This window comes from Anguilla rostrata, chromosome 4 (assembly GCF_018555375.3).
Source record: "Anguilla rostrata isolate EN2019 chromosome 4, ASM1855537v3, whole genome shotgun sequence".
Classification (NCBI taxonomy): Eukaryota; Metazoa; Chordata; class Actinopteri; order Anguilliformes; family Anguillidae; genus Anguilla; species Anguilla rostrata.
Window position 1 is genome coordinate 59,032,932 of NC_057936.1, and position 17,319 is coordinate 59,050,250.

General features: G+C 43.5%; 1 protein-coding gene across 1 annotated transcript; it reads left to right on the forward strand.

Moving 5' to 3' along the window:
• The first annotated feature begins 831 nt into the window (after nucleotides 1-831).
• On the forward strand, nucleotides 832-6,455 carry prdx6 (peroxiredoxin 6). Its single transcript, XM_064333574.1, has 6 exons — nucleotides 832-1,007; nucleotides 4,261-4,417; nucleotides 4,505-4,651; nucleotides 4,865-5,011; nucleotides 5,290-5,523; nucleotides 5,694-6,455. Exons 1-5 carry the CDS (start codon nucleotides 916-918, stop codon nucleotides 5,416-5,418), a joined length of 672 nt encoding a protein of 223 aa, XP_064189644.1. The 5' UTR covers nucleotides 832-915; the 3' UTR covers nucleotides 5,419-5,523; nucleotides 5,694-6,455.
• The last annotated feature ends 10,864 nt before the right edge of the window (nucleotides 6,456-17,319 follow it).

Genomic DNA, 17,319 nt, shown 5'->3' on the forward strand with positions numbered 1-17,319 from the left:
ATCTATACACAGTTATTCCAGGTCGGAGTGCTATCCCAGCATACATTTGGCGAGATAACGGAATACACCCTGGACAGTTCACCAATCTATCGCAGGGCACCATTCACTCATACCCATTGAAATAAGAACCTATGGGCAATTTAGAGTCTCTTCTTAGACTGTGGGAGGAAACCGGAGAACCCCGGAAACCCTCGCCGACACGGGGAGAACATGCAAACTCCACACGACAGAGCGTATAGTGTTATGTGCTTCACACATGCAAACTCCTGGGTTCAAGTCCGGTCGGATCCGCGTGTGTTTCCTCCGGGTATTCCGGCTTCCAAAGACAGCAGGTATACAGGCCTTCTTGCTGAGCCGTGGCGCCCCAAGCAATGTATAGAAATGCAAAAAGAATACCAGATCCAAAGTACATCCAGGAGGAAAGGATCAGATAAGTTAAGTAATGAAAACTTATATAATTTAAAAAGATATCCAGCGGTTAAACTCCAAATTGTGCATATGCAATCAAGAGACTACAACTTTCTACTTTTCATTATTTTTAAATAATTCCAAAATAATTATAATTTTTTGAATACAGTTAACAAGGGTGAGGTCTTGATAACTCGACTCCTATGTATACATACTATGCATTGTTTATTTTATAACCAAATACACTGATTTTTATGTAATTTAAACCAAGCCATTCGATTAGATTAGCCCCAAAGGTTTTTGGACCACGCCATAAAGCGCATATCATAAAGTTCAGTGGACTACTGCTTTGCATAACTAGGAGCTTTGCGTAACCCAAGAACAGCTCCCTCCCACTTTCAATTCGGATCCGCCTACTAGAGCGAGGGATGATAGAGATCTCCAATAGAAGAACATCTCCTCGGATGCGCGTACGTAATACAGGAGTTGGTCGAAAAAGTCGTAACCATGCCTGGAATATTGTTAGGAGACGTTTTTCCAAACTTTGAAGCCGAAACAACAATTGGCAAGATCAAATTCCACGACTTTTTGGGAGACTCGTAAGTAACAATCTGTTAGGAGTAAAATAGCAACATAGACTATCACATTAAACGTCACGCAGTCTACATAGGTTTCTTTGATATTCTAGCTAGCTATTTTACGTAAATTACGTACCCTACTCGTACTGTAGCCTATGTTGCTATACCAGGATTGAGGTAATATGGCAATAATACTGCAACGAGCGTGTTGCTGGACACAGTTATGCTGTTAATTAGCTAGCTAGTTAATGTTAGCTATCATACACTTACGTAACCTGCTGGCTATATGCATTGTCACTAACGAAAAAACGCAGCATGCTGCAGTCGCTTAGAAACTACGTAACCGCCGTTCCTTATTGGTTACCATGTGTTAAATTGGACGCAATCGATGACTGTTCAACCACCATTCATGAAATCTACGGACATCTAATAGTACAACTATAATGGTTAATAACTACAACCAATATAGCAGGCTGGACCAAACTAGCTTTCCCCCCGTTTCAAACCGCACGCCACATGCTTACTGTAGCTTAGGTCCGCAGGTGCGGGCGATTGAACTTCGAATACGCGTCGCGTATGGGGAAATAACTGCCCAACACTATGTCGTAAGATTTGCAACAAGGCCACGGGGTTTTTGTAATCGTCTGGGCACTGGCTGTCATAAGTAGGCTATAGTTCCGCATTCAACGCTGTGCCAACAGGAAGAAATATGGCAGCTGCCATCCAGCCAAGTTACGCCTAGGCAGGGCATACCTGCCATCCCAATAAAAGTTAGCTAATGATTTATTCGGCTTCTTTACTGATGGGAAGCATGTCGGGTAAAAAGTGAATTTATACGAGAAGCATGTTCATCAGAAGTCTTAAGATTCAAGAAAGGCACACTAGTTCACAATTAACACAACTCGTGTAACTGCAGAACAGCTGTTATAGCTAGGCATAAAACCATCATTCGATAAAGACGAATAAAAAATCCAAACGGTCATAGTCCAACGAGCAGCTGCAGAGGCGTGTGACGTAACATTCTTATCAATTTGCAACCCTGCAGTTTTTTAAATGAGCCTCTTGTCTCTGACCTGGATATGCGGTGAAAAGGGACAGGCCAAAACCAACCACTTCCTGATAAAGAACAATGCTGATCTTTTGAAAACACGAAATACAAGTCTATCAGGATTGGGCTCGTGTTCCTACTTACAGCTGCCAAACTGTCAAACTACGGTTAGGTTGTTTCTTATGTCAAAACCGTCCCCACATTTAATTTGCTGGCTATTTCACATGCGAATTTCGATTGTTACAGTCTGATGCACTAAATTAGGTGGTAGTAGGAAGTAGTGGCTGGAGTTCTGCCATCTTAATGGAAGTAGGAACGCAATCTGATTGCAATGAAGAACCGTGTCGGTAAGGCAGGTGGATGATTTGGAAGTTGAAACTAATTTGTGTAATTCCCTCTGAGGTATGGGAGTGAACTAGCACAGTGAACTGTGTGTCTAGCAGGCAGCTCTGTATTGTCAACAAATATCAAACTATTTGTCAAACAAATATCTTTTCCCTAATTCCTGTTTTATTATCATTAAAGAAGATCAGGAAACCATTGTTACTTTATAAAGCTGGAATTTGAGTTAGTTGTTGCATTATTACTTGTTCAGGAATTGTTTTGAACAGAAAATGGGAATTATTCTTATTTTCTTGTATGAGCTTAGAAAAGGAGGAAGACCTAACATTGGGAAGTGCATGCTTATAAGCACCCAGACTCTTTTCTAGGCAAAGTAGAATACCTGTGCTTCAGTGAAACCCGATCTGCGTTCCATTTTATGAGACTTGTTGATGAGCCCACGTGGTGGCCAGTATACCAGGGGGCAAGTTTCTTCTCAAGAACTTATTTTTAGTGGAGCAATTGCCTCAAGAGTCTTATGCAGAACAATAGCTAAACCCTCTGCCAGTTCATCGGTTGGCAAAAAGCTAGCTGAAGTATCTAAATCAAAGTATTCAGGCATTTTGGTGCCAGGCAAAACAGATGTTCAATTGAAAGGGTTAATTATAAATACCAATCTACGTTGTGTGCAGGCATTCTCATCAAGAATGGTTTGTTGAGAACACAGAGAGGCATATTTTGGCAAACTCCTTGTTACACCTAAAATGAATATTTGCAAGTGGTGCAGATGATGCAGACAGTGGTCTACTGTGCTGTGGAAAAAGTTATTCTCGGATGAGCCATCCTTGACCCTGTTCTTAAGTGTGAATGGTGCACACCTAAAGAAACCCACAGGGTTGAGTGATTGTTTCCCACAGTGAAGGGTTCTGACAGCCCTTTTATGGTACAGTACATGTTTAGGGTACATTTTCTTAGCATGGTTTAGGTGCACTTTAAAGGGCAAGGTAGACACCACTAAATATAAAGCCATTTTGAGCGATCACCATCATAGCATAATGAAGCATTTCTATCCTGATAGAAGTGTCTCTTCCAGGATGACAATGTCCCCATCTACAGGGCAGGTGTGGTCACTGAATGATTTTCTGGGCATGAGAGTGATGTAAATCATATGCCATGGCTGTCTCAGTCATCAGAACTCAACCCGATTGAACCTTTATGCGAGATTCTGGAGGGGTGCTTGGGGCAGGGTTTTTCACCACAATCAACAAATCATCGAATGATGGAATTTCTTGTGTGGGAACTGTATCTCATCTCCCCAGTACAGAGACACCTCTAGATTCTATGCCAAGGCACTTTGAAGCTGTTCTTAAGACTTGTGGTGACCCACTGCCCTATTAAGACATTTAACATTTGCGCTCTTAATTTTGGCGGTTACCTGTATGTATATTGTAACAATCACCTTTTCAGATAATTTTCTACATTATCACCCCGTGTGCCAGTGTGCATTTGATGACAGCGTGAACTGTGCATTAATGCTCCATCAGTTACAGGGTAACTAATTGCTCATCTGATATGCTGGACATGTACAATCTAAGTATAAAGATTTTAGAGGTGGCCGTGATCCAAACTGTGAATAGTGTGCTTGCGAGTGCAGGATTACAAAAAGATAAATTGCCAGAGTTGCTTAGACAGGATTTATAAAATTTGGAATTTTCTGGAAATCCATCATGGCCTCCCTTGCATTCCTAATATCAACCGTTTTTGTGTTTCCAGGTTTCGCGGTCTTGAAGCCCTAGATCTGTTTAGACGTAGCCACCTGTTGCTTAAGCTCCCAGTGATAATTCAGAACTTTGCTGCACTGCAGGCCTCGCTAATCTCTCCTCATGCCCTTCCCCTCGTTCTCAGCTGGGGCGTCCTGTTCTCCCATCCTCGTGACTACACCCCTGTGTGCACCACCGAGCTGGGCCAAGCCGCCAAGCTCAGCGACGAGTTCAAGGAGCGCGATGTCAAAATGATCGCGCTGTCTGTCGACAGCGTGGAGGATCACCGTGGCTGGACTAAGGTCTGTCCTTATCTGCGGGAGTCAGAGTTATGCATTTTAGACACCATCTGCATGCTTATGACCCTTCTGGCTGTGTCTGTTTTCCAGGACATTATGGCCTACAATCAGGAGGATCCCGGCTGTCCTTTCCCTTTCCCCATCATTGCAGATGACAAGAGGGAGCTGGCAGTGAAGCTGGGCATGCTGGACCCAGATGAGCGGGACAAAGACGGCGTGCCGCTCACTGCCCGTTGTGTGAGTTTCCCAGATGCGCTTGCCACACACTTCATGTTCCCTGGGGGTGTACACAAGGTTCTACACGCACGCACGCACGCACACACACACACATAAACAAATACAACACACAAACGCACACACTACCTGAACAGACACTTGTACTTCTATCCCCACAGCCTGCTATTCTTTGTACCTGAGAGTGTGCAACTGCGATCTGCTTGTGATTCTCAGGTGTTTGTGATTGGCCCAGACAAGAAGATGAAGCTGTCCATTCTGTACCCCGCCACGACAGGACGCAACTTCAACGAGCTGCTCCGGGTCATTGACTCCCTGCAGCTGACTGCAAAGAACAGAGTGGCCACCCCTGTCGATTGGAAGGTGGGCTCTTCCCCTACTGAAGGCCTGGTTCAGGGTGTGCTTTGTCCCCATATGGTTCTGTCCTGGACATAAGTTTACTATGGGATTCTGGGTAAACACACCTGTGGACAATGACTAGAACCCACTTTGGTTTTACATATCATATAGATATCTGTTGCTTGTTTGAATGTATCTGCTTTTAAAAGATAATGTTTGTGATATGTTACATGATGCTGTTTACTGATACATTTTTCAATTTCATTTGGATTAATCCTTGTCTCTCTCACTACTCCTCTCAGCCTGGTGATCGAGTCATGGTCCTGCCTAATGTTCCTGAAGCTGAGGCTTCAGCCCTTTTCCCTGCTGGGGTTTACACCAAGGAACTACCCTCTGGGAAGAAGTACTTGCGCTACACACCCCAGCCATGAAGGAAAGCAGTCTCCAAGTCTCCTGTGATCATTGAAGAGTGAAAAAACAAGAACGAGACAGGCCTGGGTCAAATACGTGTTTGTTTTGGATTCAAATACTTTTCTGTGCTCTATGGGGCAACATAGCTCAGGAGGTAAGACCGATTGTCTGGCAGTCGGAGGGTTGCCGGTTCAAACCCCGGCAAGTCGTAGGTCCGGCGACATAGCCCTAACTGCTCTGGCGAATGAGAGGCATCAATTGTAAAGCGCTGGATAAAAGCACTATATAAATGCAGTCCATTTATTGATTTTGCCTGGTGTAATTGAGCCTGCCAATATGACCAGAAGGTGAGGTTTGCTCTTTTTGTGAGTATTTCATTGGTTCCAGTACACCAGGCAAGACCATTAAAGCATAGAAAATTATTTGAATCCAAAACAAATGTGTATTTGCCCCAGGTCTAGAACAAGATTAAAAACAAGATAGAATTTTTTTTTGAATCATTGCAAATTTAAAATTGAGTCCTCACGCCTTATGTGAATCATTTCAGTGTTAATTTACAGATAAATATTGCACTCTAATAAATAATATACCTTTGAGCATCCCCATACACTAAGGCTATCCTACATGTGTGAGTAGGTCCACGCCAACAATGTGACTATTCCCTGTAATATTATGCAGTCCATATATAACTGATTGCTGAACAGGCTGTGATGGAATGATTGATCTGTGAGACATGCAAAGTATCCTGTACAGTGCCTTCACCTCAACAAATACCTTTCTGTTTTTCAAGTTGGGGTGAGTTCACTGATGAACACCCCCCCCAGTGGTAGGTGATGCTAATGCTCCTGCTCTTAAAACTATTGCCTTCTGTTAGAGAGTAGTGAAAGAGTAGCACAAAAGTTTTCTGTAAAACAGAATCAATAAAATGGTTACTTTTGCTGTCATTGTCAAACAGTGATATGAAAAATGCATATAAGTCTAATTTAGCAGGACAGGGTGTTGAAAACAGATTTGTTTCCCTTGTATTTCTCAATGATTAAATATGGAAACTTCAGCACTTTCTGACTTCATTTTTGACAAAAGCTTTATGAAGTTTTTTTTTAAACATTTTTTTATTTATTTTTTTACACTAGACATTGTGTTGTGAAGAAAGAAGAAACTAATTTGTCTGTTTTTATAGCCTTGGCTGGAAGATAACACCGGACATTCATCTGAGCTGTACTGTGTGATACAGCTGTTTTCAGCTTTTTTTATAGAGTATACTGACTGAATGGCACTTAAACATTTTTGAATAAGGCTAACAAGGCTACTTGCTTGCTTGGGTTGGGACTGGTCTTGAGTGTACTCTTTGATTGACAATATTAACCACTATATATAATGCGCTCACATCATAAATCTGAAGTGATGGCTTCACATGAATGCAAAAAAAAAAAGCAAAGGGAACACAAAACAAGTTCATATCTATCATACTGAGCATGGCTAGATGTGGCTAATGGCTAAATCTGAAGTAGATACTGTATGTGGAACTCCTGCTTGTTGGAGGAATAAAGAGATGAATACGATTGAGCTGAACCATGTGGAACCAGAACTTTGGTTAAATTCTTGTCAGATAACAATAGGTAATTATGCAGAGACAAAGGTTTCATTTTCAGCACAGAGAAGATTCCGGAAGCTCTCTCTGTCTGTGTGAGAGATGGACAGTGGAGTATGGCCTGCTGCCTTCTCTCTGGGGAATACTCACGCTGAGGATCAGGTGATTGTTGTAGAGAGTAGCACGGATAACCAAAGGGTTGTTCAGACCACATTGCTGAGGGTCCTATAACTCTCCAGAGGGCATGAGAGCCTGTCAGTCAAAGGACTGCTGACAGTTACTCTCTTGTCCAAACTATGAAAGCTTCTTTAACATGTCTCTGACAAAGAGATGAGGCTTCCCTATTGTCTGTCAGAGATGTATAAAGTATGGCTGGAATGTCATCTGAGCATAGACCCCGCCTTCCCATTCCTGTTTCTAGGGTGCAGGGTCTCAAGAAATTTTATTAGGAAGTGAACAGAAATTTTTACTTTGTATTCGTTTACTAGGTCATAATTTCCTGGAAAAAGTATGTGAAATGCCTGACGTCCACTAGGTGGCAGTAAAATACCAGCTCTCGTGTAGCGAAAACTGCTATGTGGTCTGTAGCTCATCAACAGGATTAAAATTGTGGCTGGGTGAGTCACTGCACTTTTCTCTCTGTGGACTGCGGCTGGGAAAATAAAACTTAATGCAGGCAGATCAATAAATCATCATGCTGTGAACGCTGAAATAAAATCCTAAAGACACTTTCAGGTAATGTCACCCTCCAAGGACGGAGTGAAAACATGGGCAACTTATTTGTTCCATTATGGAGCAGTTATTGAGAAAACAGTAGACGAGAACTTTACTATAGCTACACTAATTTAAAATTTTTTAAAAAAAAACTTTCATTCTGTTTACAGTTCTGGGTTCAACTAATGAGATGTCCAGCACATTTTGTGGGCTGTAAGATTATGCCTCATCATAATGCTAGCCAGTAGCGACGTCACAACATGAATGGCAGTGCTTTAGAAGACAAGAACAATCCATTGTTTCATCTTTCAGGTAAATTTTCAGGCTTTCATTTCAGAGAAGCTGGGACACCAATGTGTCCAAATGGGCCATGCAAAGGAAATGTGACTTTAAAAGTAAGTGACTTGTATTTTTTATAAAAATGTAAAAAGAAGTAGGCCTAGTCATTTGTGTTGTCAATAAACAAGCAGTAAGGAAAGAAACAATGATCACTGGTGCTTGCAGATGTACAGCTGAAGAAACTCTTAACATGTCTTATCTTTTTTTTATATTGAACAATCAGATAGTAAAGTAAAAAGAAAGATTTGTCAGTTACCCTGGAGTGCCCTGCCCACACATGTGTGAAACCCCTCTTCCTGTCTTGTCTCTCAAAAGGAAATTCCTCTGAACTTACTGGTAGTTAATCGCCCGTTTCCCAACTTGGTTGTTTTTTTTGTTTTTGTTTACATTAATGCAAATGTACAATAACAGTCAAATGAAACTGCATAAAACCATAAAAATCAAAATGATAATAAGCAGAAGGAAACAGCCTCTTTTTTCAGTTAAAACTTCACACCGCAGGCTGGCGAATCTTCGAAATGCGCTGAAGTATTAATGTGTGAAAGGTGCATGGGCTTCTCTGTGAGTTCCGCAGAACACTCCGCCCCCCCCGGCCCCACCCCTCCCCCTCGGCCCGTCCGTCACAGCGGCCTGGTGGCTGGTTTCTGTCTGAGCGCTGCGCGCTCCCAGCCCCCACGGATCAAACGCATTGCGCGCATACCGGACCACAATGGCGAGTGTCAGCGCACGCGAAATGTTTCAGAGGCGTCGGGCCGCAGCCTCCTGTCACTGAGGCATCGCTGCGGGAATTTACTCTCGGAATAAATGAGAGGGACGCAGAAAACGTCGGCGGGCGGCGTTGACTGCGTTTTAACGCCGTGCAGATAATCGTAAAAAACCCCGATTAAAAAAAAAAAATTAAAATCTTTACCATTTTCGAGAAATGTGAAACTAATGGGGGTGCGTGATCCCAGGGCTGGGAGCGCGATGGTAGCGGTGTGTGTGTGTGCTGTAGATGGCGGTGTGAAGGGGCTGTTACTCACACCTCCCTTTGATCACGGAGACTCAGACACATGGCTGCGGGGGGACCCACGCCACCTCTCGCATTACTGGGTTAAATGAGGTCAAAATTAGATCAATGTCACCTTTAACTTTCAGCCCCTCCGCACGCTAGACACCACTGCGATGGGCACGCCACACACAAGATTAAGACTCGCCATGTCTGTTTTTTTTTAATTTTATTTTTTTTTTTTTTTTATAGCCCCTCAGGGAGTTGTTTATATGCACTTCCCCAAAAGAGCCTGTCCCTGTCTGGTCCCTGGGGGTCTGGTTGCTTGCTCTGTGAGAGCGGGTGAGGAGCATGGCGTCTTGTCTTACACGGTGCCAGCAGGCTGGGGTGCCAACAGCGGCCAGACGATCAGACTGGAGGAGGCTGTCCCCGGGGGGTGGGGTGGGGTGGGGGATGTCTGTGTGTGAGGCAGCGCACGTTTACTGGGGCAGACGCTCCGGGGAGAGGTGGGTGGGGGAGTCACGGGGATGGCGGGGGTTACAGATGGTCTGCTCGTATCGCATATCAGTCAACAACACGGCATAGCCTCTCCGCTCTGATCAATCCGAGCTCTCATACGCTCGAATCTGGTGAGAGACATTTGCCAAGCATTAGCGTAACCTAAAGAACTGAACATGATGTTGTGTTCTGCTTACCCTTCGAAACAGCAGTTCATTCAGGAGATTTACTCCAGCAAATGAGCCTGTGGTGTGGTCATTACTGGGGCTAGTGAATAAAGGATTTTTTAATCATAGGATTTTTTTTGTTAAATAAATGTTACTATATGTACCAAGCACGCACCAAGACTACAGGGCCTAGGCTGATTCATTAATGACTTGTACATCCAACTAGGCTCTTTCCTTGAAATGTATTATCCTATACAATCACCCTAGGTGCCATTTACAATGAACTTGTAAACAGAAACCACATTCCATATGCCGCACACAAATCTCAACCAGGGGCAGTGGTATACTCATAAAACATTCCCATTACCCATAATGTCTTAAATTCCTTAGTTTCCATGTGAATAGTTATTACGGTTTTGCTGAAATTGGCCTCATTTTGAAGCCTCTCAAAGTTTATAAGCAGCTGACTCCATAACAAACTGTACTCACAAATACAGATCAACAGATGTGTGTGTAACCTAACCCCATGCTGGCACACGCCAGATTGAGTAACAAATGGGGACTATCGGCTGCTTGTTTGCACAGAACGGTCTGTTCACCTGAAATGACTGAGCGACTACCAGCGACTATTTCATCAGACTTTAAAACCCCTTCCGTGGAAATATTTTATGTTAAAAGACTTATTTAAGGTTAATTTCACAAATGCACATCTCTGAAGAAGTCATGCATGGAGATTATAAATATGTTAAGCATATCGCATGGTGTTATAAACTGTAAATATATCACTATAGCTTCAACCCCAAGCAGTACAGTATTTGTGTGTGTGTGTATGTGTGCATGCGTGCGCTTATGTGTGTACGTGTCAGTAGGAGTTTGTTGTTCTCATACAGTATGCCAGGTATTGAATTCATCACATGACACTGCCGGTGACCCACAGGTTAACCAGGCAGCATTCAGGGGAGGAGAGCAGCACGCTGTTGCTACAATCAAGCAGCCCTGTGATCCTTTGCAGACCCCAAATCTCCCTCCCTCCCTCTCACTCTTCTCTTATCTGCTTCTAGCACTTTTCTCATGCTCTTCTCCGTTACCCTACTGCCCTCTGGAAAACAAACACAGGTCATATGCACTCTTTTTTTCTCCGTTAGTGCTACAACTGATCTTTTCCCCCTGTCAAACAAAAATATTTGGTGTATCGTTGAGGACATCATACGCAGCGACGGACCACTGAAGTAAAAGGGCTAAGGCCATGTCCTTGTTTACATTTTTCTCCCTCTTTGTGTTATGCTCACATCACTTGCACATGCTTGCGAGAGTGCTTTTCCTGTATCTCCAAAGTCTTTGTGGTTCCGACTTAAAACACTGCTGCAGTCAAAATTGTTTATAAAAACTTGTTTAATTGACTAAGGATGCATAAAACATCCCCATTTCAACACATTAGGAGTTTGACCGATGCGGACTCATTGTGGGCCAGTTTTAGTCACATGACTCCTGACCTTTTCTGTTATGCACAGAGTTCTACTGTGGGGAATTCCAGTGCCCAGACAGTAATCCTGTCCTCCCTTGTGTTTAGATAAGGGCAGGATTTACTCTAGGTCCTGGCTGAACCTTCAGCCATATTAGCAGCTTCTTAATGGAGATTCCCGTAATGTACAGGGCTGATTTGTGCCTGAAAACTGGGTCGCCCCCTGCTTCTTTTCTGCCCCCCTGGAATGCGCGCATGGCACTAAACCGAAAACAGGCCTGGAGTAATAAAAATAAAAATAAAAAAAAGTCTCCTTACCTGGACATTTCACAAGGACTGGCCCAAAATAAGAAACTCTCGAGCGGAGCACACATTGCTCAGGGCCAAAACACATTGTTTTAATGAAAAGGGTAGGACTGACGTTTTTCGACGTCTACGCCGTCTTCCGTAGTCAAGAAACACACAAAAAACGGAAACAATCGAAACAGGTCTGTTGTGAACAAGCCACAAGCAATCCCAGCATCACTAGTGACTCTAGTATCTTGTCTTCTGGACTCTTTTGCCTTTCTGGGCTAGCCTTGGCCCGGGTGGCCTAGGAAACCAAAGCCACACCCTAACTGAACACTGTAATATCAGGAGGAAAGCATTGTTTTTCTTTCTTTTAAAATTGTAATGCTAAATAATATATATCACAGTTTAGCCTCACAGATGACTAACAAAAAAGCATTTTTAAATTTCTTTGTGCCTGAATTCATACTATTTTACATTAATCCTCAATGGTTAATTTTGTTCGCTTGTGCCTTGGGCATATACATCAAACGTGCTCTGAATTGCACTATAGCTAACAAATAAATCAAAAGTCACAATGTATTTTTTGAACCACCATAATAACTACATCAAGGACTACATTGAGGTGACTATACAAATGAGCGTACTTGGAAATAATACAAAGGCCTCTGTTATTAAATGAAGACATCAAGCAAGAACCAATAACGTTAAGGAACCGTGAGTGCATTGACAAAGGAAAGCACTTTAGCACCAGACAGCAAAAGCAGTTAAAGTCATTTATAACAAGAGCTGGCAACTGACATTTTGAATTTTAAATGGCGCAGTCTCCAAGTTCATTTAACACTGACAAGAAAAATGTATACTCTGCAAAAGGCTTTTGAGTAGATTAAAAGGTCTTCTGGAAAGAAGAACAGTTAAGGTATTTCTAAATCAGTGTTACTCTGTATAGTAGGATGAAAGCAGAACTGCATTAAATTTAGCAGTAGAGAAAAAATGGAAATAAGGGCGCATTGAGGCATACCAGTTCAACCAGGGCTTTGTTGGTCAATACATTCCTGCCAAAGAAAGATGTTTAGTTCTCATGTGAAAAGGCCAGACCCTGGGCTTCCAAAATCGGATCGTGCTTCTTGATTCAAGCCTTTAGATAACTCACTTATGATGTTCTATTGTACATAATGAGGGGATTCAAATAAACTGATCAGCATAAGGTATTACAGATAATGATCTACAATGATGCTGTTCACGAGAACGACCTCTATTGTCTTGTTCAAGAGGGATAGAGCATCTGAGACACAGATTGATAGAAAAGCGTAGAGCATCTATTTGATCTGGAACTATCTATCCTTACCAATATGTGCTGCACTTATGTACAAAGCACAACATAACAGTTTGGCTGACACAGCTGGTACCAGGTCTACTAGCTTTAACAGTTAGTAAGCCAGAGAATCTTAAAAAAACTACAAATTTATCTCTCATTTAGTTCATGATATAGTCATGGTCTGAGTACTGGGGTTACCAAACTCCCTGCGTATGCTGGTATTCATTACAATCATAATTAGTATTTCTGAATAATTATAATGTGCTGATCTTTAAAAAAAATTAAAAAAAACATTGACATGCTTTTATTGTGTAATTGTTTTTTTGAGAACGGTGTGGTAGACTTTGACTGGCCTGCACAGAGCCCTGACCTCAACCCCATCCAGCACCTTTGGGATCAATTGGAAAGCCAATCTCCCAATTAGTGCCTGACCTCACCAATGCACTTCTGGCTGAATGGAAGCAAATCCCTGCAGCAATGCTCCAACATCAAGTGTAAAGCCTTACCAGAAGAGTGGAGGTTGTAATAGCAGAAAAGGGTGGATCAACTCCATATCAATGCCCGTAATTTTGGATGAGATGTTGGATGTCAGGTGTCCACATACTTTCGGCCATGTGGTGTATCATCTGATAGAGCCATATACTGTACATGAGATCCTACCACGATAAATCTTGAGTTATTCCAGAGTGTACTGAAATACTGTCCTACTTCTAGGTCATTATAGAAGAATAAAACACCACATATGCTTTATATGAGACACCTGGGAATTAAACAAAGACTGCATGTTGAGCTTGTTAAAACAAAAGAGACGGTTGTCTTTAAAGGGTTCATGGAAACAGCCCCGAACGGCTTCAGATTTATTTACTAAAGCTTGACTTTTTCTTCCTTTCCCCGATTTTCCAGCGATAAAAACAGACACGCTGTTTGTCAGAAGAGAGGAGTGGAAACCGCGCGGCTCCTCGGGTCCAGGCCGACGCGCACGGTTCTGGACTCGCTCCGCTTCCCCCGTCACCTGTGACCACTCTGAGAGCTGAAAGAGTTTGTGTGGAACCTTTTGCATTATTAGGGTTTGTCCCCCCCCCAGTCAACACAAAAAAAAGGAGTATTAACACAGAGCAGAGCAGAGCAGAGCAGATAACCGAGCAGCAGCTAAACCGAATCACTGGGTCGTTGGAGGAGGGAGAGAGAGGGGGGAGTAGGGAGAAAAGAAACTGGTTGCTATGGATAGTATTTGGGTTTTGGATTGGACCGCTACCCGCAGCTAGGCCATTTCGCTATAAAACAGAGGGCACTAATGAAAACAACATGGCTTTCCTGGCTTTTGGAAGCGGGGTCACATGCAGAATCCAGAGCCAACTGTGCACCGGTTTGGTAAAAAGAGAAACACATGTTTTGCTTTATAGGCTGTTTATTTTTACGGAGCGATGGGGGGGAGGGGGGGAGGCTGAAAGGGAACAATCAATTAAAGTGATGGTTGTAAAACAGGCGGATAAACAAACATTGCATGGTACCTGGTGCTCCTCCAATGAAAATGGCAGGAGTGTGTTTGTTTTCAGAAGAAAACGCTTGTCTTTGATATAACCGTAATACCTACTTTGAATGAAGAAGCTGATAACCTCCTGAGTAACTTCATGCCTAGTACTTTATGCATTTACCAAGGATTCTAAAATACGCTTCCATAAAAATATGAGTCTATGGCAGGTGAAGCTATGGAAAAAAAAGAAAAGAAAAAGATAATAGGACAAAAGCAGGGAAAAGGGTACTTAAAACTTGTTCAAGGATTACTTTAAGACAATAATCTCCTTATTTGTGTATTTGTTTCCAAAAATAACCAGTCTTTGGACCCTTGGTGACGTCCCAATTGGTTACTCGGTGACGCACAGCGCCAGACACGTATTAGCGGGAAACAAACAAGCAGCCTGTGCAGTCTTTAAGAATGAAAATGTGAGCGAGCCACTGACTGACCGAGGCCAGGTCCTCCCAGCGTCAGTGCCGTGGGGAACCGACCAATCGGCACGGCCCGCCAGAGTAAGATTGCAGGCCCCTTCAGGTTACAAGCCTTCATTATTGAGAAAGCCCACGTTGGCGTAATAACTCAGCGTGTGTGTTAATGTCTCCCCCCGTCTGGCACTAATGAGCTCCCCGGGGCCGCCCCCCCTTACCCCCCTTCCCCCCCGCCCCCCCGGCTCGCCCTGTTAACCCCTCGCTTTCCCTGCACATGTTTATTTAGTTAGAGGGGCAGGCGGGGGGGATGGGGGGGGGGGCTGGGCATTCGCGGGTCGAGATGCGGCTGCCCGTGTGACCAGCCGAACTGTCACTCCCACCGCAGAGATAGACATGCTCGTTGCTGACACTGTGTCATGTTCGCTACGTCAAGCCAGGAAACAGCTTTCACTCGAGTACTGACACCCTCTCAGATTATAAGAAGTGTTAGACAGCACGAGGCCAACTAGACATTTCTGTCAAACATGAAGGACACCAATTAGCATTCAGATTCAGATGTGGTTTCTCTTATTTAAAGCGAAGTATGAAGAATATGGGATTTTGTTTTTTGGATTTGAAGGAAAGGTTTGATTTGAAGTAGTCTTTTCATTCAAAAATCCCAGTGTATGCAGTTATTGCAGCTGCTTCTCTGCTGGTCATGCAGACTTTGTGGCCACTGTACGGTCCTATACTCTACCTACTCAACCTTTAATTTAAGCCCCAGCTTAACTGGACACCAGAGACACTGTTACTGACCTCTCTTGGATTTCACTCACAATGAGGCTGATATCTGTGGGCTGGGTTTTGCAGCTCTATAGGAGCAAGAAAACACTGTGACCTTTTCAGCCGAGTTGACATTTTTGTGTTGCAGTCGAGTCTCCTGGTGAGCGAAAACAACGGTGTCACAAATAAACGACACTCAGCAATGCACACACGCGTAAAGCCAAGTATCCATTTGTTTTATGGAATAGTGGTGCCTGAGGAATTAATCAATTTCCACACCTGGTAAACGCTCAGGCATACACAGCTGATTTCTGGGGACAGTGCTGGAAGAAGCCAGGTTCTCCTGGGACGAAGAGATGCTACTAACTAATCTAAGACCTAGAACTATGCCCTCACATACAGACACACAAGCATATACACACACACACACACACACACATTTTTTCGAGACATTCACCTGCATACTGACAGATGCACAGGCAAATAAATACACACAGGCAAACACAATCGGTAGGAGCTGATAATCTCTTGGGGGACAGCACCCCAGCTCTGTACCCCTTTGTGGACAGCAGTGAAGGTAGAGCGATGCTAGCAGGCGCGATGGACTCCTCTTCACGGCGAGAAAGGGAAGGTTTAATTTACTCGCAGGATTCTCCCCTGCCCGCCTGCACTGATTTCACAGAAGCACTCTCAGACACGGTGAAGAGATCTGCTGAGGTCAGGAGGGGTCACGGTCTGCCCTTTGCCAAGAGTTCACCACACGGGAGGTCAGAAATGCAGAAATAACACATCACCTGAAACGCTTCTCTCAGTGGGCTTTCAAGGGATTTGGATCACTGCGTTGCAATACAGAAACAGCAAGTTTTTAAGTTGTCCCTAATATATTAATATTAATTATACATAGATGTTATTTTTATTGTTGTAAATGATATGTTACATTAATATTTTTTGCTACAACATTTATATTTATGCTATATTTATACCAACAAAATATGTGGTATTTGTGTTAGTTCCTGAAATACACATTCGTGCAGCCAGAAAGGTGAGAAATTGAAACAATTATGTATAAAACCATGAATTAATTAACAGCAACAGCTTTCCTTTTTTATAAAGAAAAAATAACGAACTGGAAGGTTTCGTTCATGTTCAAGCAAGTTTAAGTGAGGATACGTTTCTCGGAGAATGGGACCATGGAACACAGTAAATGTGAAACAGGACCTGGCAAGCTCTTGTTAAACAGAAAGGCCATTTACTGAGGAGGAAAACACCCTGGGTATCATAAAGGGTTTCCGGATTCAAACAACAAGGGTATAAAAAACTGAAAAGAGCCATTCCTTGCCCAAGATTAAATAGAAAGCTGGATGTGGCGCTCAGTTGTGGGAAAAGGGGGGTCACACTAGATCTGTGTTTCTCTCCACGCGGCCAGATGTGAGCGGAGACGGGGCCTAGGAGGCCAGGGTAACGGGGCTGTGGCCCCTGCACCCACACACATGCCTGGGGAAAGCCCAGTCGCAGGGGCAGTCAGGGCTGGAGAGGGAGATTACTCACAGGCCCCAGTGCAAAACCCCCGGCAGACTGCCTGACAGAATTCCATTTGCATGCAGGAATTCCAGCAAGCACGCACAATACACTGGACTTAGCCACCGCTGACCCGCCCCTGACACGCGCGGTTTCACATGCTTGCACACACAAAACCATCGACGCCAAGCAGATAAGTGCACAAATATACACACACTCACACACACACACACACACACACACACACAGACACATGGGCATAGACACGCACGCAAACAAAGCAAACAAATATGTACGCGTAGGCACAGACACGAAGTATACACGTGACACAC

Coding starts and splice junctions, on each gene's coding strand:
- prdx6 (XM_064333574.1), top strand. CDS start 916: ATGCCTGGAATATTGTTAGGAGACGTTTTTCCAAACTTTGAAGCCGAA. Junction 1,008..4,260: donor CACGACTTTTTGGGAGACTC/GTAAGTAACAAT, acceptor CCTCGTTCTCAG/CTGGGGCGTCCTGTTCTCCC. Junction 4,652..4,864: donor TGCCGCTCACTGCCCGTTGT/GTGAGTTTCCCA, acceptor TGTGATTCTCAG/GTGTTTGTGATTGGCCCAGA.